This window comes from Rhipicephalus microplus, chromosome X, assembly GCF_043290135.1.
Source record: "Rhipicephalus microplus isolate Deutch F79 chromosome X, USDA_Rmic, whole genome shotgun sequence".
Lineage (NCBI taxonomy): Eukaryota > Metazoa > Arthropoda > Arachnida > Ixodida > Ixodidae > Rhipicephalus > Rhipicephalus microplus.
The window spans coordinates 418,933,119-418,955,282 of NC_134710.1; the positions used below are offsets into that span (position 1 = coordinate 418,933,119).

Sequence of the window (22,164 nt, forward strand, 5' to 3'; positions counted from 1 at the left end):
TCCAACGACGATATCTGAGGCGTCGTCTCAGCCATCGTTGTCTCTTCCGACACCGTTAACGCGTCATTACATTCGACGGGTCCTGTCTGTTTATTTACCCGCTTGATCATGCCTCTACATTTTGCCCGGCTGGCCAACTCCGTCTCCTCTACACTGTCGGTCGGTTGAGGTCATGCCGACGTAAGTCCGGCTGCTCCGCCCGTGAACTTATTCGACACGATCGTCTTCTCCTTCGCTGTCTCTTGCGCCGCGGCTTCGCCTCGGGCTCTAGTGAGATCCATCACGGGATGCTCCTCCACTGTATCTCGCGGCCGCTGTGTTGGCGAGGGCTCTAACTTCGGGTCTTCTCCCAAACATTCTGGATCACTTGGCCCTCGCGCCCCGTCGATGTTTCCGATGACAAGGTCGTACAGGGGGGTCGTCATACATAAAGCAGTGACCTTCCCGCTGAAGTACGGGGTTTCAACCTCAATTTCTGCTTCGGGAAGCATCCGGACTGTACGGTCAATTAGGCAAACCGGTTTCGTTCTGCCTGTCAACTCACTTTCCCGTACCAAATTTCTCCGCACGATAACCGTGGAGCTACCGGTGTCTCTTAGAACCGTAATCTTCTTGCCTGCAACCTTTCCAGGCAGCGTTGGCATACCCTTCGTAACACCGGTTGGCTGTTTTGACATTACAGCACCCACAATAGGAATTTTCTCCCCATTCTTCAGCTCTACGAATCCATCGGTGACGGCATTATTATCAGATTTCGGTGCCACTTGCACACAGGATACCTGGTGAGTTTGACTCACTCCGTTCCGACAAGCGTCTGCTTTGTGCCCAGTCTGACCACACTTGAAACATTTTACTGCCGTAGGGCTCATAAAGATCGTTCGACAGTTTTTCGCGCGATGACCCACTCGGTTGCACAGAAAACATCGCGGAATGCTCTCTGGTGCACGCTTTTTTTCTTCGGGAGCCAATTTCTTCGAATCATCGGGACACTCCTTCTTTACCTTGGCCAAATTAGTGCCACCTTGCGCTTCCAAGAATTGATCAGCCAATTCAAGCATGTCTTCAAGTGAGTCAGCCTTCCTCTCTTTTAAGTACAGTGACAGGCTTGGGTGGCAACTAGTAAGAAATTGTTCTCTAATTAGCAGCTCTCTGAGCTCATCGTACTCCTGCGCTGTCCCTGAAAGTTCAATCCATCTGTCGAAATAATGGCAAAGTCGGGCGGCATACTGCGTAGCCGTCTCCCCATCAGCTGGTTTCCTGTCCTAAATCTGTCCCGGAATCCTTCCACAGTGAATCTAAATCGCTTCAACAAAGCAGCTTTCACCTTTGCATAGTTGGCTGCATCGCTCGGCGTCAGCCTACCGTACACACTGAGCGCTTCACCACTCAAGCAAGTACTCAAAGCAGTTGCCCATTGATGTTCCGGCCAATTCTGGCTCCTCGCAATCGTCTCAAATCTGTGAAGGTACGCGTCAAGGTCGTCCTTCCTTTCATCAAACGCTACGAGCAGCTTGCTCGGGTTCAAGCGGAAGCCATGATCTTCCCGTTCGCTGCTTTCAACTCTAGCTTGGACGGGAGTTTCACTTCGCTGTTGCAAACGGAGCCGCTCGAGTTCCATCTCGTGCTGCCGCTGCCGTTCCCTTTCAGCCATCTCCGCTTCTCTTTCTTCTTTACGCTGTCGCTCCCTCGCTTCTCTTTCCTCTCTCGCCCTTTCAGCTGCCAACTTTTCTCTCTCTAACTTCAACTTCAATTGTTGCTCCCTTTCTTCCTTCGCCTTCTCTGCCGCCAACCTCTCTCTTTCCAGCTCGGCTGCTTTTTCTTCTTTGGCTCTCTCTTTTTCTTCTTTTTCCTTCTGGGTAACCCACTTCCGTAGTTCGGCGCCAGAAAGACCCATCTTCTCACCAAGAGCGACTAACTTTTCGAGATCCATTGTGTCTCGTAACTCGCAAACAAAACCTTGCCGCGTGCAAAAAGTATCTGCCTAAATCAGTCTATCGGAACACTCCCTTGCACTCGTTAACGAGAACACTGAACAACACACAGAATCGTTCCGATAGCAGTATCACCAACTCGAGGCTCTTTCTTACTACTTTGGACACACTGTGCACCAAAAGGTCCTGTCGCGGACGCCAGATTAATTGCCACGCCAGTCCCGTTAATTAGGGAGGCGATCGCCGGGCTAATTCTAAGAGCCGAAGTATCGGCCCTCCGAACCGCACCACGAAAGCGTGGACAATTTAGGAGTGGTCCTTATTGGCGCGCCAGCAGACACCGGCTGTGGCCCAAAGAACAAGTCAGAGCCGAGAGTTGATAAACAAACAAAATTATATTCTCATTAACGGCAGATCAAAAACAATACACACGTATGCACACTCCACAATAGTTACATACAATACGTCACCAATCAAACAACGTACTACACAGTACAATCAGCCACAATTGAAACAACGGACACAGACAACAATACGCACTACAATGCAGTCGCATGCATTGAACAACCAAGACACTTAAAGACTAAAGAGATATAAAACCTATTCAGTCCAAAGTCCTTGGAACAAAAGTCTGAATGATACTCTTCCGAGAATCACTCACTCAAAGTCCAGCGTTGTTGTCGTTCCGCAGCTCTCGAAGTTTCTATTCCAGGAAACCTCCCGTCTTCAATTGGCCACTCTTCAAACTTCAACTTCTTCGCCGGAACACGTCGGCTTCACACACGCAGCTGTTGCCCCGCGTCTTCGCTCGATAGCGGTAAACACACGCTCTTACCTGTAGCCCGAGCCTTCACCCCTCAGGTGGAAACCCTCTTCATCTCCGGCTTCGTCCATATGGACCAAAACCTTCGCCGACTACACGGCGGAATCCCTACGCGCTCTGGCGTTAACTTCCGTCTCCTCCTGCTTTCTCGTCTCGGCTGCTCGATTAAATACCTTCCGCGCCACCTTCCAGAAATTTCTCGTCATTTCGTCGGCGCGATACGCAACGAAGGCTGGGGAGAGGTGCGAGACGGTTCGACTGCCCTCCCCGGAGGATGATTCAACTCGGTTTGACCACGCCCCGTTCGTTCTAGAAAAATCGCGGGCTTGCTGGGCCGCCGATGCGGGGTGAGGAGGTTCATCGTGAAGCCACGCTTCTGCGGGGAGAGCGCGCGCCCGGGGAGCCTTGGACGTTTGCTTTCTTTTTTTTTTCTTTTGACCTCGTGGCGTTTCTCCCGCCCGTTATCGCAAGAATTTGGCGACGCGCCCGTTTTTAGCGCTCGTTTTGTGACAGCAGGGTAGGATTTCTTCAACAATGGATATCTTTATATGCAGCGTATACTGTCTTCCCTCATACGTATGTTCATGTGTTAATGTTCCTTTTATAAAATAGCAGAATTTTGTATTTTCAGGCTTCATCTGTCTGTGAAATATAATTTTTCAATCCAAGGCCTGGACAAAACGTTTCTGAACATGTCGCAAGGAACAAGTGCCTATCCCGACGAAGAGCTCGGATCAAGTGCACACCTTCCTGCAGCACGTCAAGGCAATTCGAAAGACTAATTCTGGTGAAACTTCAAGCCTTCAAAATTTACATCATAGAAAACGTATTTAAATCAGCATTCTTTCGATAGCAAAGAACAAACTTGGCACAAAGGGATGACTTTTTTGGCTTCGTCAAGTTTTGGAAAGTTAAGAACATGTATTTCACCTGTCCCCAAGCACTTTGATTTCATTTTTTTGTTGAAAATAATGCATGCCTAAATAAATCTGTTTGGCCTCACAGGCAACATCAGTGAACGCTTTTTATTTGGCTCATTTACAGACATTTTCCTCCAGCACACTTGCCTTGAGCTACATAACAGACAGTGAGGACACAGATCCTTCTCCGGAAACTGCAGAATAAGAAAGGAAAGCTACAAACTTGCACTGTTCGTCATTGTCAGCAATGGGGGACATTTATGAAAACTCAGACTTGAACAGTGCAAGAAATGTCCAGCTAAGCAAGGAATGCTGCACAGAAATTGAGCTGTTACCCATGGGCAGTCACAAACAACTCGATGTATTCTCGAACGGAAATGCCGAATTAAGGCATATCTTTTACATCGTGTGCTAGTTTGTAAAGTTGCATCAGTGGCATTGTGGCTAAAAATATGGGTTACGTAAAGACACCCAGTGTCTCGAGCATCTCTTTGGGTGTTTGGATAGAGCCAAAAGCTAAAGAGGCATTTGTATCAGATGAGCGGAAAAAGCACCAAGGCTTTCATTTAATGGAGTGTGGTCTCTTTGTGATGAAAACACTGCCTATTCTCGCTACTTCCCCTGATGAATTCGCCTCCTGTGAATGTTGTTGGAAATCTGTTGTAGATGCTTAGTGCCCTGCATCCCTAAAAATACTTCCCTTAAATATGAAATAAAGTGTCTAGGATATTTCAATACTTATTTACAGTTGAAACAAGACCATGCCTATTATGCCCAAGTACAAGCCCAAATGGCTGCCACAAGGCTCCACCGTTCCCACTTTATAGTATTTATAAGGGTTTTCCTAGGAATTAGGCTTGTCAGCTTCAACGAATAATTCTCGTCACTTGCAGAGCCTAAAGCAGCAAGCTTTTTTTATCTCCAGGGTTTTTCCTGAACTGCAGACTAAATAAATTCTGAAGCAGATAAAGTGCGCCAAAGAAGCATGTTATTGTCATGGTGCCATGTCAGGCCGTATTGTTCAAGTTTATCTGTGTACAGCAAACTTTCCTTTGAAGTGTGTTAAGCTTAAGCTTACGCCGAAGTCATGGACATGCAGTAAATACCAAGTGGCATGAGGTCCAAACCAAATGTAGAACAGTAAAAACACTACACATTAAAAAGCAGTTGCTTTTTTTATGAGAACTCATTTTGCTTTGTTACTGCAGTCTTGCGTAAAGTTCATGCCAGGTGAGACCCAATAGTAAAAGCATAAATCCTTATTAAACATGTTTTAACACAGTTCACTATTTCACGATGATTTGAAATATGGCCACGTTGCAATACTTATGCAGCACATATTTTGTATATAAGAAAAGTTTCCGCGTGTATGTTTATTTTAAGGAGATAAACAAAATTAAATATTAGCTATTTTAAACTTTTTGGCACAATTTATCCCACTCTACCCTAGAGTCTTGATTGGTTGAATTGTCACAGCATATGGCTTAGTATTACACTGTTCTGGTCCTTCTTCAGCTTGGGTTATATCGGTGCGAACATTTAGGTCACAGCCAACCTTATTTTCAGCAGCTACTTTCGGAGTGATATCGAGCGGTTGTGTCCAGCAGTCATTGAATTGAATGTTTGGATACCGCATTTAAATCTGTGAGGACTGTTCAAACAGAGCTGAGTGTGTGGAAAACCTACTGCGATTCCAACTCTTCAATTGGCAACATAATCAAAAGTTTACAGTATGTCCTGCCTTGAATGAATTTTCGATTTTCATTATGTGAGAGCTTGCACGAAATGGGCTGATATTCAACTTTTGTTCAATCCCCATCCCATAAGCATCTGACTATGCCTGTACAGTGCACTTCCATTCAACAACATTCGACAACAGCAGTAGCTCATATTTCTGCAGTGGCATTGTTGAGTGCAAGGAGCTCCCTTGTGTTTAGAGCGCTGAAGTAATGTCGTTCTCTGCGCAAAAAACATAAGCATAATGCAATGCTTTGCTGACACCTAACCAAAACCTCGAAATGGTAAGGATCAGAATGAGACTTAGAAAAATTCATTTCAGAAAAAAACATTTTGGCGAGACTAAATACTTTGATAACAAGAAATACAAAGTTAGTTTCAGGAAGTGAATAAGGCAGAAATGAAGAGGATATAAAGATAGGGAAGTTATAAGGAGGCTTTGCTCAGTTAGCTAGCTACCAAGCACTTGGGGTGGGAAAAGGAGGGAATAATATAAAGGAAAGGATAGCGGAGAAAAAAACAGTTAAAAAAAGATGGATGAGCAGTTCGCATGATACTACACTACACGAACTCGCGCTGTTAATTTACAGGCACTCGTGATGTGCGGCGAAAGAGGGCTAAAAAAAGTGAAGACACCATAGAGCACTGCTGGACTGATTTTTCCAGCTCGGGCCAGCCCCGAATTTTCCATGCATAGGCCCGCCTTGCCCCAGCCCTTGTTTTAAAATATGACTTGTACCCAGGCCGGGCCCGAAACAGAGGCAGACACTATATCCTCACTGAAGCTGAGCTGAGTACGCGACCGCGATGATGAACGGCCGTGGTTGCAAAACGTTGGGCGTGGCCATGCTGCGCCACATCGATGAAAGCTACATTGCCCGTCGACCTTGCCACGAAAGCAAGAAGAAACTTCACCCGTGCCTTTAGCCAGCCAGCATTGTACTGCGGATGCATGTTACGCAAAAAGGGTGAACCATGTTGAATTATGACACTCTGTCAACCCATAGCTGCAGCTGCAGGAACCACTGGTTAGTGCTTTGACTTTGCAGGGTGGTGTGTGCTATTTTCTTTCTCTTGCAGATTTCTCTTTGACGTCACAATTACTTTTTTTTCACTCGCCACACTTATCTGCGTGTTTGGAAAATTCTAGTGCGCTTGCATTTTTGTATTGGATTCCAAAAGAGGGGTCAATTTAAATTTATGTGTTGTAAAGAGACGGATTTGGCTTAGTTCCCTCCACGCAGCTTGATCAGTGGTCATCTCTGCTTGAGGTTCACAACCTCAAACCTGAGAAGAAAATCATTGCAGTGCAATAAGAATGATATTTTGCTGTGTTAGACATATCGACGTAGTACTTCGGGAAAGGTTTTGTTTTCTAACATGATGAACAAATGTTTTTTCTTGTAGTCTGTGATAAGACAACGCAATTCACGTTAAGTTACTGTGTGGCAATACAGCGAAATATTTAGCTGGTTTTTCAGAGCACTCTTGAGCTCATGCTGGTGAAGCTATTATGACAATAAACGTATGATTATTATATTCTGTTTATCAGCCTATAATATAATTTTTATTGGGGAAGTGGACAGCCTTTTGAAAACAAACCAAAAATTGTGATATGGCTCTTTGAACACATATAAAATTATGGTGAAAAGTTCCATTCTAATGTAAGAATGGGTCTAGTCAATTTCTTGTATATTTCAAAATTTATTCTGTCACCTTTTTCTCATACAGGAAAACTTCGTGGAAATGTTGAGGGTAGAAAGTAAGAAACCAATAATAGGCATTGATTACTAGACTATTTTTTGATGTCCAAGTATGGTAGTGACTTTTGTAATAACACTTTTTGTCTACAATCATGTGAAATGTCATGCCCACAACAAAATTGACATGTGGCTTCATGAATAGGATTGCATTACCAGTTTACTGAAAGAGAACTACGCACCAGACTTCTTGTCATGTTTTCTTTTGACACCTTTTCAATGACTATTAAGTTTGTTTTAATTCTTTTACGTCATGTCTATAGGAGCATTTTCTGCCTTCTGTACATTTCCCTGAAAATAAACAAAACTGTGCGGTAACATCATAGTTCGTAAAGTACCTGTGTGGTGTAGGCGGGACTTGTACACTCGTCATGAAAGATATGGTGGTTTTGGGATGTTAAACCCTACGTATCATCATCATGAAAGAAAACTATGGTCTGGAAACACGGCTAGAGAAGCGAACCAGATCACAAAAACACAATTTTGTGTGCTCTGCTTCTCTTTTATGTGTGCACGCTTTACCTTCTTTTATCGAGGAGCATCTACCTACTAGCTCAACTTGCCGTTGTTCTAAACTTCTAGACTGATGGGTTAGCTTAGCAGAGTTACAAGGAGACTGTATAGTCCAGTGAATAGCTAAAAACGAGTGATTAGCTTAGGCAGGAAAGGTAACGCGCATTGACTTTTGGTGGAAGAAGATACACTAAGACGCAAGTGGTATATAAATTTTGTTAATGCAGTACGGCTACATGAAGGAACTACATAATTTTATTTTGAACAGAATCGATGGTATCTATTGAGTGCGAAGAAAAAGTACCGAGAAACATGATGTGAATTTTACGGAAAATGCTTGCATGTGCAAATACTTTAAACACTAGTCAGCATGAATGGTTCCTGTACCTCTTATTTAGCTCAAACAATACATTCTTGGAACTGTATTTTTTTCTGTGTACTCATTTAGGTCAGGGCAGAAGCAGCATTACAGAAACTTTCTATAGCAAGTAACCATTTCTTGTCTCCATTCCCGTGAATTCTGCAAACCTATTTTGAGTTAAGCTGCGAGTCAAGGATGCCCTTTCAAAAGTTTACTTTTTAATGTTTCTCTACTAACTTTCCCATTGCAGTTTACTTGTAGCATGAAACATTTTGAAGGTTGTTCCAGGCCACTCATTCCATCTATGACAACAGTATTTTGTTTGCATGTTCTTAGGTCTTTGCACCTGTATTCAACCAACTTTATCTTTTAACTTGGTTCCGGTGTACACGTCTTTATTGCATTTTGTTGATTATCAACAGTCTTTAGAGCTACTGTGCTAAAATCATAGAATGTACTGTATAACTTTAGTGGTACCCAGGCATAAATACTACATGTGCATTACAAACAACCACAAATTACCTGATTTACCGACGTAAACAAAAAATTCAACTGAGTGATATTGTTTTGTAGAAGCACAGACACTTGCAGTGAAGATCCATTATACTGAAAATAAAGTGTACCTTCCCTCAGCTTAGGTGCCCTGAAGGAAGGAATAACCATCTCCTGCTTTGTAATGGCGAGGCAACAACTCCGCTGGCGAATATGAAGTGTTCTAGAGATTTTGGCATTGTTTAGAATAGGTAGTGATTATGCCTGTCCTAGATTGATGTGAGAATGTCATCGTGGAGAATAGAGAATATATTCCCTTTTTTGTACAGTCAGCTCTGTCAGGTCTTTTTGGGTTTGCTTTTATTTGTTATTTGACATTATTCTAGCAACATGGTATGCGACACATAAGTTATCTATATACATACTCAAAGCTTTCTCACGCACTTGCGAAAAAGCAGCTGGTACATTACAAATAACATATCCAGTTTATTGTGCCTTTAACGCTTATCGAGTGTTTTTACAGTTTTATTTTTGAAGTTCGGTGGCTGTACTCGTCGAACTTTTCCATTGACAATTTCGAAATGATGATTGCTTGAAACTATTGCCTACTAGGCAAGCCAACAGAGTGACTTTTTGTTGATCTTGTAGAAAAGTCACATAGGACACTATGCTATGTAATAAATAAATAAAACAAAAACTATTTTCTCAAGAGCACAACATCTGCAAGTATTCGGGAGCTGAGGGCTTCAAAATGTATTGTAAAGCAGTTTTAAATGGGAATTGTCACTTTGTATGTTAGAATGAACTTGCGCAAAGTGCAGCTGTTTGGTGTATTATGAAGGGTAAACTTGTTTGGCCGCCATAAGAATTGGAGATTGCATTATTTGGAAGGAAAATTTGTGAAGCCCCGTCTACAGTTGTGAACATATAATCGCTTGCACGTAAACACAGTGTAGCAGAGGATTTGCATCCTCTGATGTGTTGCCCATGTAGCATCATCGTAACCATAATGCTACCCGTCGGGGGAAATGTTAGTGACTATGACAAATGATTTTCAATGGACACGCCAAGCCTGCGCTTAATGTGTATTCCGCAATCCGTGCCATAGTGTATTCCACAATCCATTCCATATTGTATTCTTGATAAGGCAATGCAGAGTTAACATTGAATTCGCTTAACAAGTGCAGCATAGTGAACGTGTAGATAACATGCATTAATTGCTAAATTGGCATAAAAAAGTGAGCAATAATTCTATAATTCAGCATTGTTGTTAGATTACTTGTCTAGCTAAAGAGGCACCTCATAGAAATATCATGTTACACAAACGTTCCATAACTGACACTTTTAAGTGGTGCACTTATTAAGTTCGACTTGGCGATAATGCACGCAGAAAGTACCAAAGCAATTCAATGTTATTTTTTTCTACTAAACCATGTTTACGTTATATCAATACAAACAAGGGTGCCTTCGAATTTTGATGATCTTAGATGCAAATTTAAGTAGTTTTGATTTCTATCAATGATCATCAGTATTATTGCACAGCAGAGCACAATGGCGCAGAAACAGCGCTAGTGGTAGTGATACAAAATGCTTGGTACCCAAATGAACCACTCAGTCTTCCTTCTATAAAGGCACGCTTCAGTTCACAGCAAAACTTTAATCCTCGGATTATCATATTCGCTGGAGTCGGTGCCTTCCAGAGACTGGTACATGGTTGAAAGCTCGGTTAAGTTCGCCAGGGCATCTTGAAAGTGAGATTCCTCCATGGAAGAAACTTGAAGAAAGTGGTGCATGTGTGCCTGCAAAACAAAACAATGATTTATGTTCATGACCACGCACAGACTCCAGCCAGACTTTGTAGAATCTGGCATTGCGCAATCTATTACTATTAGTGCTAAATTTCGCCTGCTCTCACTTATTATTTGCACATGCAGATTGATAAAAAAGCACAGCTAGTCTTTATTTTCCTATATCCTGGAATTATCTGCCAGTTATTAGAAGTACTTGAAACAAATAACTTGACAATTCTGTGCATTATTTATTTAAAGGATCACCGACACAAAAACTCGAAGGCAAGATAGTAAGTAAGATTGATTTATGTGGAGACATACACAGCATAAATGAAATATCAAGGGAAAATGTAACCTAGAGCAGATTGAAAATGAGTTTCATGAAACATGTCGCATGACTGAACAAGATTCGGAGCCCCCTGCGATGCCTGCAACAACACGGAGATAATGTAAATAAACCCTCAGTCATGAGTTCCTGTTGGCTGGTTGCTTGCTCGTGCACAAGCTGCAATTTCTTTATACTTGCCTGCGGCTTTTTACGTGCTGGCTGACAGTGTGGTGCCCGCTCGCGCGGGGCGTTCACGTCACGGTTTTGGGTGACCGTGTGAGCAGTTGTATTTTTACCTTGCCTCTGGTACTGCGACTGCCTACCTGAGTGCTACATAAAACAGTGTTTACAATTGAGCACTCTGAAATAAATGCTTTTAAATAAATAACCATCGTGCATTCAAGCGAACGAGTTTCGCAGCTGTAATAAACTACCTATTGCAACCAGAAAAAAAAACAAAGTGGAAAATTTTTGAGTAAGTGCTCCTTTAATCAGCTTTGTTTCATGGAATTTCGTTCTAGTATACTCCTATCAAAGCCATGGGGTGTTATCTTCTCTATAGTGATTGGGCTCTATGGAGTTCATTGATAATGGATTATCTATCGCACGAAATATACAGAAAAGTTGGATATAATGTCTAAACAAACATTGCAGATGCCGGTGTGCAAAAGTGGCTTCATGGCATTGCTTTGTCGCTATGCAAAAACGCCAACTTTGTAAAAAAAAGCGCAAGAATTTTTTCTTTCATTGATTGATATGGGGGGTTTAACATCCCAAAACTACCATATGATTAAAAGAGACGCTGTAGTGGAGGGATCCGGAAATTTTGACCACCTGGGGTTCTTTAACGTGGACCCAAATATGAGCACACGGGCCTACAACATTTCCACCTCCATCTTAATTGCAGCCGCGGCAGCCGGAATTCGATCCCGCGATCTGCGGGTCAGCCGCCGAGTACCTTAGCCACTAGAACACCGTGGTGGGGCGTGTTTTATTTCAAATGTTTTTTTTTCTAATCATTGTTGAGAGTGTAGATCATAAGCAAGAGTGTTCGTCTGCAGAACATGTAATAATTGCTGGCTACAACAGTGTGGCACTAACACTTTAGGGCATATTCGCACAGCGTTCGATGCATAAAACAAGCAAGTAAACGTTCAGCGCGCAGGCATTACAGCTGCAGAGCATAGTTTTATGGGAGCTTGTCATCAGAAGACTGTCCCTAGCTTGAAGAATTTTACCACTTTTTTTCTTTTGTGCTTTTGTTAGCATGCATGCATAAGTATACATGTGTGAATGTATATACAAGTTCATATTTGCCTTGCGATTGTACAGTTTGAGAAATCCAGACTTCAGTCGGCACAGAACACGTTGGAAGGAGCTGGTGTTGCAAAGAGTCAGCAGGGAATGTGGTTGGCGCACTGGCGCTACTGAGCACAGGCCTGTCCTCCAGCCATCCTGGTTCCAGTGGACAAATTTGAGGCTTCCTCGCAATCTGTGTGCAAACAAAGAAGTAGACAGACAATGTGCTCGTCAGCCGTTGTTAAATGCAGCAGATACGGTTATAGTAGAATGCGGAGGTATGCTAATGCTATGTGCTACTGCTAATACTGTAGTGCTACCTATCAGTATACAACTACCTGACGAGACATACTAAAGCATCCAATTTTAATGCAAAATCTTCTATCGTGGTGCGCCCTTAATTCATAAGAATTTAGCTATCAACAAGAGTTTTAGAGAAGAGCTGTAGGTTCAATGCAGATAATTGAGCTAGCTGGATTGTGCTTTGCCGAATTGTGTGGTCACAAGAATTTTTGAAATATGTGACTGCACTGCTCCTTCTTGGAAAGATTTTACGATTCACCATAACTTGCCAAGATATTCCACATAAGTAATATGTAACTGAATGTTGTGTTCCATTAACAGCGAGACAACTGCAGGAAGAGACAAAACGAACAGGAAAGAGCACAGTCAGCGATCTTGTCTGACCATTTTTCTCTGCCTGAAGTTCTCACACTGAAACTAGAACACAACCACGATAAACCAATTCGCCCAAATAAAGATCTTGTTGTAAACTGAACGCATTGCATAATGGATACAAACAGATACTTCATTTGATGTTCAACATAACTCGGTAGAGGATCCGGACTTGCAAACTGAACGCATTGCATAATGGCTACAAACAGATACTTCATTTGATGTTCATCATAACTCGGTAGAGGATCCGGACTTGCCTGTCAAGGTTCCTGTGCATGTCAGCCATGCAGATGTCTCCTCTTGCCAGAAGGGCACATGATAGCATAGTTCCTTTCTTGATATCACACTCCACTAGCTGGTGGTTCGGACTAAGGGAATCCGTGAACATCTGGTCCAGTCTGAGGGTAAAAAAACACGCCGCGCTATCGATACGATTTTATCTTTTTTTGAAGACATCAAACAGTAAGCGCAACATATGTTGAACAGCTGCTACAAAGTCTTTAGGACGGCTTGTTTTCATAAAACCATGGGATATAGTTCAATATTGATGACCTTACAACAGACATTATACCGTTCGACATCATTAGCCAGACAGCTGTGTATGCGTTTCTAGTGAAAAGTGGATCCCACCAAGCTTTGATTTTCGATGGCACTTTTTCAAGCCTTGCGCTGCCAAGAATGAGCTACATCGCATATGACCGCAACATTACAAAATATGTCTGGCAGAATGTTCTTGTCGATATGCCTAGAATTCATCATTCAAGTAAACACTAAATTAACCTTATTTATCGGGCTCCCTGCCTATCAGTAAACTAATGCAAGGCTCACCTGCGAGCTGGAAGGTTCAAATCAAAAAGTGTGTGGAGGGGTGTGATGCTGGACACCAGAAATTGCAGCTTGGGATAGGGTACCAGATTCGTGAAAACGTCGTTCATGTCCACATTGAAGGAGCCCGGAAAGCGTGCCGAACTGCAAATGCAGGTGATGCCATAATAAAACTTAGACTATATAAAACTCACGGTTTTAGACACTGTAGTATCAGCGTCAAATGAAATTCTAATATCAAAAAGCCTTCGTGATGGTATAGTGCACGCCATCCACTAATCACAATGGGCAGGCACGCATAAGAGGTCTGTTGTGCGGAACCATATTTTTGTGTGAGCACTGCATCGATTTGAAACAAGTGCGCTTGCATCAGTTGAACTTGTACCTTTGTGCATATGGGTGAATTTTTTTTGCCTGCCAATAGCGTCACTCAATGGAAAGAAGCGTTTGAGTTAGGTAGTGCGCAGTGCTGTCAGCGGTTTTTTATTGCAAAGAAAATGACGGAGTGACAGGAGCAGTGCCACTGCGTCAAATTTTGCCACAAACTGGGCGAGAGCCAAGTGAAAACCATTCGAAAAATCAATGCGGCCTTCTTCGACAACACTATGTGCTGAACACATATTAAAGAGTGGTACAAGTGCTTTAGAAATGGCTACGCACCAGTAAAGAGCAAGCCATGATATTGTTGGCTATCAACATGCTGAAATGGCCTGCTCATTGCCAAAGCGATGCGGAACTTTAGCGTTACTATCCGGGAAATTACGGAAGAGGCGAGCATTAATACTTTTTCTGCAAATATTTATTATGACCGAAGATTAACCCATGAAGAGAGTTGAGGCGAAATTGATGCTGAAACTGATCATGGTCGAGAAAAAGCAACTTCATGAAGTCTCAAAGAACATTCTAAAATTGACGAGCACTGACTCCAGCTTTATGAACAATATTATCACTGGTGACGAGTTTTGGCTGTATGAGTACGACCCGAAAACCAAATCCCAATAGTCACAGAGAAAGCATTCTATCTCACCAAGACCAAAGACCCGCCAAGTGCGCCGCAACTTTGAAGTGATGATAAGTGTTTGCATTGACTCTCACACTGTGGTAAAACACGAGTATGCACCACAAGGTCAAACAATCACCAAAGAGTACTACATAGATGTTTTCCGTAGCCTGCGTGGTCCTGTGCAGCGCAAAATACCTGAGTTGTGGTCAACAGAAGACTGGCGCATCCATCACGACAATGCTCCTGCAAATTCTTCACATATTGCTCAGACTTTTTTTGGCGAAAAGTCAAACTGCTGTAGTTCAACAGGCTGCTTACTTTTCTGATATGGCCCACTACGACTTCTGGCTGTTTTTGAAGCTCAAGAGGACATTGAGAGGACAGCGATTTCAGACAAAAGAGAACAATATGGTTGCTATAAAGCTGAGCTAAACTCCATTCCGCAAGAAGCCTTCTCAGAAAGCCTCCAACAATGACAGCACCATAGGGAGAAGTGTGGAGCCCAAAGGACTCTACTTTGAGAGTGGTAGGTGTGACAGCACCCCTGTGAGAAATGTGTGAAGTTCAAAGGGAACTACTTTGAGAGAGATCAGTTATCTAACAGTACATATATGCCAGTTTTTTTCTTCCACCAAAGGTCAGATACTTTTCTAATAGACGTCACATATGCATGGTATAACTGTCAGTTCAAGCGCGCGAATAAACAGAAATGAAGAGAGGACAGGATGACTCGTATATGCGTGGAGCTGCCAGACAGGATGCATACGCCTGTGAATCGTGATAACTAGACGGCTTGCACCACCATCACGAAGGCTTGTCACTGATAGGGTTTCATTTGACGCTGATCATATATATGAAGTTACCTTTGCACAAGATTTGGAATCTAAAGCATGAATAAGAAACAAATCAGCTGACTAGATGAAGCACGAAGGCTACTCAAACAACAGCGCTGACTTACAAGGTTTATTCATCAACACTGCGGAATATATAAATACGAAGTTCTAAGCAAAAGTAAGGAACAACAATATGGAATGATAAAAACTGATAAAAAAACAAACTAATGCCTTCGTCACTCTTTGGTTTTTTACTCATGAAGGTGACAGTTTGTTGTTTTTGTCATTAGAACTTCTTTCTTTCGTTTAGGACTGCACAAATATACAGGGTGTCCGACATAACTTGAGCCAGGAATTTGAAAGTGAAAGGCACTTAGGAGGCGAATCGAACCAAACGCATACTACTCGCACTACCCTGTAGGTACTCGGGCTATTTTTCATTTCCCACAACACTAATTCTCAATTATTTATTTTTTTAAACTATGGGCTGGAAATCCAAAATATGAGCATTGAGATGTAGAGCACTTTTCGCAACCACCGACTTAACTGTTTCCTGTATGATATGTCTCGCGCTGTTATTTTTTCCGCGCTGTAAAAAAACCCCGCGAAATGTAAAAAGAAGCCGCGGTGTGACGAACTACGAACTTGCTGATATAGTTCCGCTGTAGGCTTTCTTTACAACGCGGAAAAAACAACAGCGAGAGACGTATCGCACAGGAAACAATTTAGTCAGTGGTTTCTGAAAATAGCTGTCACACAGTGTTCATATTTTGGGTTTTCAGCCCATATAAAAAATTTGGTAATTAGGAATTTTAAGTATTTATTATAGGGAGAAATCAAAAATAGCCTGAGTATCTACAGGCTAGTGCGAGTAGTACGCGTTTGGTTCAAGTCGCCATTGAAGTATCTTTTATTTTTAAATTCTTGGCTCAAGTTATGTGGGGTACCCTGTATATCGTACGATGCTGATGAATAAGCTTTATTTTAGGCCTGCGCTGTTAAGTCCTCTTTTTTCTTGTACTCCGTTTTTTGGGTCAGTTGGTTTTCGAGATGTAGTACCAACATGCCCAAGCATTCTTTTTAGATGAATAAGAATTCTTTAACATGCGACTACACCATTGCAAAGCGTGTGGCTTTGCCGCGATTGCATTTTTAGCAAATTTGTTTATACTTAATGATATCAAATTTACTCAGTGAAGCTTCATTCCACGTGGCTTTTAATGCATCGACTATATGGTAATCATATACAAACATATAAATCAAACAATATATCTCTGTACACAAAACATACAAAGGAGATGCTAATCGTGTAGATGACAAGAAACACAGACTAGCACACATGTGTTTCTTCTCTCCTGTGACAGTCATGTTGATGGTAATAAATTATATGGCCAGCAGGAGGTCATGCGCGCCTAACAGACGAAACACATTGCATGCAAATGGATGAAAAAATTTCATTGTTTCAGTTCAACAGCGAAGTAGGCATTTGAATTGGTGATGATCTAGAATCGAGATGTGAAGCTTCATTTCTGTTTAGGATTTGAAAGCCACAATGCTGTGCTACTTCATTGAGTGGGATGGCCTGTCTGCAAACAATTTTCGGAAACAGTATCAGTGGATGATCATTCGGCGATACTACCTGGACTATTAAAGAGGTTTTTTTTAAGGTACGCTTTGTTTTGAGCCATTCCGCACTCGGCAATTGAAAGACAGCTCTTGGTGTTTGGGGGTCACACTTGCGAAATTGTACAAAATTGCTGCATTGTGTAGACAGATGCCATCTATCCTTCAGCATCGCCCACCATTTTGCCACTGCATTGTCAGTCCTGCCTGGGCAACGATACCTCCGCCTACTATTTTATGCACGTGTTCATATTCACAGCAGAGTTAAAAACAAGTACCACATCTTTGCATCAGCCTTTAGAGGCCTCGGCGTCATTTAAAGAACCTCTGCAACACCTGTTAGAGTAATCGCTTAATGGATTTATTAAAAGAGCCCAATGCCGCACGTATTGGCTGTCACAAAAACATTCAGAGTCTGTCACGCACGAGCAGAAATACAAGATTTAGTCACACGCTTCAGGTGCTTTCTCTCTCCATTCGTGCCAGCGAGTGTGCAGAGAGCTACGCTGGAAGGGCTAGGACAAAAAGGCAAAAGATGCCTTCATCAGCACATGTCATGACCTTGAGCACTTTTTTTATAGTGCGACTTGCTTTCGATGTGAACGAGATAAAGCACACAAGCATGTGCTGACACTTTACGGCGGCCACAGTAACTACGCAGCTTACAATGCTCAAATAAACAATAGTCGGGGCATTAAAGTATTGGCTCAGTGACTTTGTTCTACGTCACCCTTTGTTCAGAGGAGACAGAACAGTTTCTAGCTAATTAAAGAATTGTAACTGCGAAGCTGGATGTGGTGTTATATGTTGTGCTCACGTGTTCGCAAGAGCCTTGGCTACTGATTGACACCACTTTGTGAACATGCTGAAAAGTGTTGCAGAGCCCCTTTGAGCGTACTAACAGTGCTTATCAAAAAAAAAACGATCCCCTAGACGCCTTCCAAGGAAAAAAAGCAGGCAAAAAACATTAGAGAGAATTAATTATTCATACCTTGTCATATGGATCAAGACGTTCGCCACAATGTCATTCATTTTATCGTAAGGTGTCACTTTCTGTCCCAGCATGCCACTGGCACTACTTGCGATAGTCTGCTTAAAGCCCGCTGCAGACTTGGCAACACGATCACAGATACCAATCAGTGCCTGCAATAAACCACGGCACAGACTCTAGTGCATCATCAAATGCCTTCAGCTTGCATGTGAATAAATGTCCATTAAAAAGAGAATATCTTGATAAGAGGAAAACCGTGCCAAAATAGAAGGTATTTTATGCAAATTTCCCGTCAATAAACCTTTGCAGTTAGAACGAAAAACGCTAGTGCTTGCTTTTCTTTTTCAATGGCACCACTTAACCTAGTGTGTTTTGACAAGGTATAAACTCAGCAATAAACTCTTACAAGCTGAACGAAAAATATTCAGCAAAGAACATCAACAGAGTATACCAAAAAAAATGACATTTTTTTCTAACCTCAAACTTGTTCAGATACCGAAGCAATGTTTACCTTAATATCCGAAAATTTTCTTGGCAGACTTGGGTGTTAAAAACGGGTACTAAGTTGCCATATTTTGATTCACTTGTACAATTAAGTTACATTGGAAAACTGAGTATTAGGACACTATGTGATAGCATCTTACAATTTAGCATCATCGAATGATAGCTGCACACTGTTACAGATTTTCTTTACAAGTTTTTACTGAGTTCAAGCACAGGCACAATCATGAGATGTCATACGTTTTGACTGGAACTATTTTTGCAAACATCTTTTTATCCCTAAACGAGTAGTTAAACTCAAATCTCTAACTTACAATATTTTCGGCCGGACAGGAAATATTCGCGAGGCTTGAAATCTTCTCGAGGGCAAGTACTGTGTTATATGGCGACGTCACAACATCGTCCACAGCAGAGGGGATCACTGGTGCGCAGAATCTGGTTCAAAAAGCGTATACGAGTGCATTACATATTCTACTGACACATGTTAATGCAAGAGAACAAAAATAAAAAGAAAGAAGGGAGTCAAAACGAAATAAGTCCTCCTTTGAACAACTAGTCATTTATTCGCGACTTCAGCAATTCATGCGGCACCTAGCGACAATATAGGGAAGCTGCATACTGAGGTTGAAACAGTCAAAGCTCCAGTCTTATACGGCAGGAGCATGGTTGGATGGTGCCGCCCGTGACGAAAAAAATGAACGACTAAGCAGGTTTCTTCTTTCTAGGTGAGGCACCAGCGTTAACTTGTTAACTCGAATCCAATGAATGACAATTGTATCCAGTGACTACATGTCGCTGCGGCGCCCGAAATATGTAAACATATTTCGCAGAGAGGCGGTGCGCCATGTGCATTAGACACACAACACGACCACTTGAAAGGAGCACTGACATCAAATTTACTCAAGTCAAGACTTTTGCGTCAACCAGTAGCTATCGCCCCCCTAGTAGGAATTTGCGACCTAAAAAGCGTAAGAGCTTCGAGTAAACATCTGTAATATTGATTGATATATCCGCTATCGAATGTGGTTCAAAACGGGTCAAAAGCCCGCCAGATTGTAGTGCGGTCAGCGCTACCTCACGGTCATGTCGAGGCTCCTGCACAGCTCATGGTGCTTTCAGAAAAAAATTATGACGTCACGCACGCTGGCATTTTGTCTGCTTGGAGCGCACGTGCAGTCAATCCCGCTCTGTGTCTGATGATGTAGGCTGAAGCCGTTCCACGCGTTTTCCATCAGCTAGAATAAGTAGCGCCAACTCGGTAATTCGCTCTCTCTTTAGCCCCAGCCTCGAGAAGGGGCCTCGTACTGCCAGTGAAACCCCACTCGTTCGCCAACACAGGATTTACCCTGTAGCAGCTCGCCGCAAAGTGAAGGGAGCAAATGCGGCTGTTCTTCACAGGGGTCCAGTTCCTCTATCCAACAGCGTGTCCGAAGTCAACACACTGGCTGCGTAGAGGTTCGTGGCTTAGAAAAGCATAAAACGCCACGCTATTTCCGCTTTTTCTTCAGCTCGACGTGCAGGTTCTCAATGCGCAGCGGTTCCTTGATATTCTGGCATAATTTGCCACTCTGAATGATCGTATTCAAGCTGTGGAGCACATGTATATTCAGTCAATGTGATACGATGAATCACACGCACGCTTCAACACAGCAAGGAGAGCCATTAGTGAGAGCATGACCGGGAGTCGGCTCCAAACAGACGCAGATCGTCGACGTCATTGTTACTGGTGTATCGTCACCCACGGTGGTATTTGTGGAATGTATTCCACCAAACACGTAGCACTATAGTGTATATGTCGCAGGACAGTCTATTTTCTGTTTTTCTCCCCAGCTTTTCTACGCTCTTTGAAATCGAATTAAAATATTTTCGACGCGATCTATGCAATTTAAATTTGGCCAAGAAGACCTATGCATACCAAGCTATCGAATGATGGGCACATCTCGATCTTGAAATTTGATGTCAGTGCTCCTTGAACAACGCCACTCGTGCTTGCGAGGCAACTGGGGCCGACTAAAATAATATGCTCAGCGTCAACAACCTGCACCCTTCTCTAAAAGAGCGCGAACTGCAATCACACTGCAGAAAACTCAATAACTTCGTTAGCAACAGCGGATGCAGTGACCTCCACGAATCCGCCATGCTGCAACTCCGTAGTGCCCTCTTCATTTCATTTCATTTCATTTATTTATACTGTTAGCCCAGAAGTGGGCCGTTAAAGGGTGGAAGTACAAACAATTATTTGCAGAAAAGAAGTACCGTACAGGTCTCGAGATAATTTCTCGGTATTATTGTGACCAGCAACTCGAAGTTATACATAACATACATAAATGGAACACACATGCGATGCAATACATACGCGCAGAACAGCACATGACGCATTTGAGGCGGCACTTCTGCACCGCGCTGAAGATTTGAAAGACAACTACTGCAGAATCATGCAACCAACAAAAAGTACACACACACGCCAAAAAAAACATATGTCACTGTTATTCGGAAAATAAACGTTTTAGATTCTGTTCAAATGATGTAAGCGAGGAACAACCAATTATAGACTCTGGCAGCATATTCCAATCTTCAATAGCACGTGGAAAGTAACTGAACTTAAAGTAATCGTTACGTGGGACTAGGGGTGGTATATACATATTATGGCGATGTCTGGAGTGTTCTTGTGTGTTGACCTGGAAGTAATCTGAATAGTTTAGTTTAAAATGATTATGAATTAACTGGAAGAGGAATTTCAGACGCTCAATCCTCGTCCTAAGTTCAGGACTATCCAGTCCAGCTTTTTTACAGAGTTCAGTAGGAGAATGATGTCGGCGATATTTATTAAAAATAAATCTCGCACCAAGTCGCTGTATTTTTGTTATTTTATTGCAGTTTGTCTTTGTGTAAGGGTCCCAGACAATTTTAGAATATTCGATAATAGGTCTGACAAGAGTTTTGTAAGCAAGACACTTTATATCAGATGGGGCGGTATAAAGGTTACGTCTAAGGCTATACAATGCCTTGGTAGCCCTGGAGCATACATTATCAATATGAGTGTTCCACCGGAGGTCGGGCGTGAACCATAACCCAAGATATTTATAGTTTTGTACACGCTTGAGGAAAGCATTGCCAATCTGGTAGTTGTAATCTAGAGGTGCTTTCATTCTAGTTATAGTCATAAAGACTGTTTTTTCTGTGTTCAAACTCATTTGCCATTATTCGCACCAATCCTTTATTCTTTGAAGATTGTTGTTTAGATTAACTTGGTCATGTTCAGTCTCGATTCTGCTATAAACAACACAGTCATCGGCAAACAACCTTATCGGGACCGTAACGCGGTTTGGTAGGTCATTTATATATAACAAAAATAAAAGGGGACCCAGCACGCTCCCCTGGGGAACTCCAGAATTCACTGCAACTGCTCTAGACTGTTTATTTTTTATTTGAACAAACTGCTGACGGCAGCTGAGATAGGATGAAAACCATTTTGTCAAGTGATTATTTTGAAACGTTTTGTCAATTTTAAACAGTAGCTTTGAGTGCGATACTTTATCAAATGCCATTGCGAAATCCAAATATACCACATCAGTTTGACCACGCAAATTGATTGTTTTTGAAAGATCATGAACAAATTCGATTAACTGAGTTGTTGTAGATAAGCCTCGGCGGAAGCCATGCTGCTCGGTCTTGAAATTTGATGTCAGTGCTCCTTGAACAACGCCACTCGTGCTTGCGGGGCAACTGGGGCCGACTAAAATAATATGCCACTCTGAA

General features: G+C 42.4%; 1 protein-coding gene across 1 annotated transcript in view; it reads right to left on the reverse strand.

The window, feature by feature from the left end:
- Positions 1-10,174: 10,174 nt before the first annotated feature.
- The window catches only part of LOC142776517 (tubulin epsilon chain-like), a 43,288-nt gene continuing 31,298 nt past the window's right edge, over positions 10,175-22,164 (reverse strand). Inside the window, exons 7-12 of the mRNA XM_075880329.1 lie at positions 18,720-18,840; positions 17,905-18,056; positions 13,458-13,598; positions 12,887-13,027; positions 11,973-12,147; positions 10,175-10,336 (exon numbers count right to left, since the gene is read on the reverse strand). Of these exons, the coding sequence (XP_075736444.1) occupies positions 10,181-10,336; positions 11,973-12,147; positions 12,887-13,027; positions 13,458-13,598; positions 17,905-18,056; positions 18,720-18,840 (886 nt within the window). The 3' untranslated portion in view covers positions 10,175-10,180. The remainder of the gene's footprint in view (positions 10,337-11,972; positions 12,148-12,886; positions 13,028-13,457; positions 13,599-17,904; positions 18,057-18,719; positions 18,841-22,164) is intronic.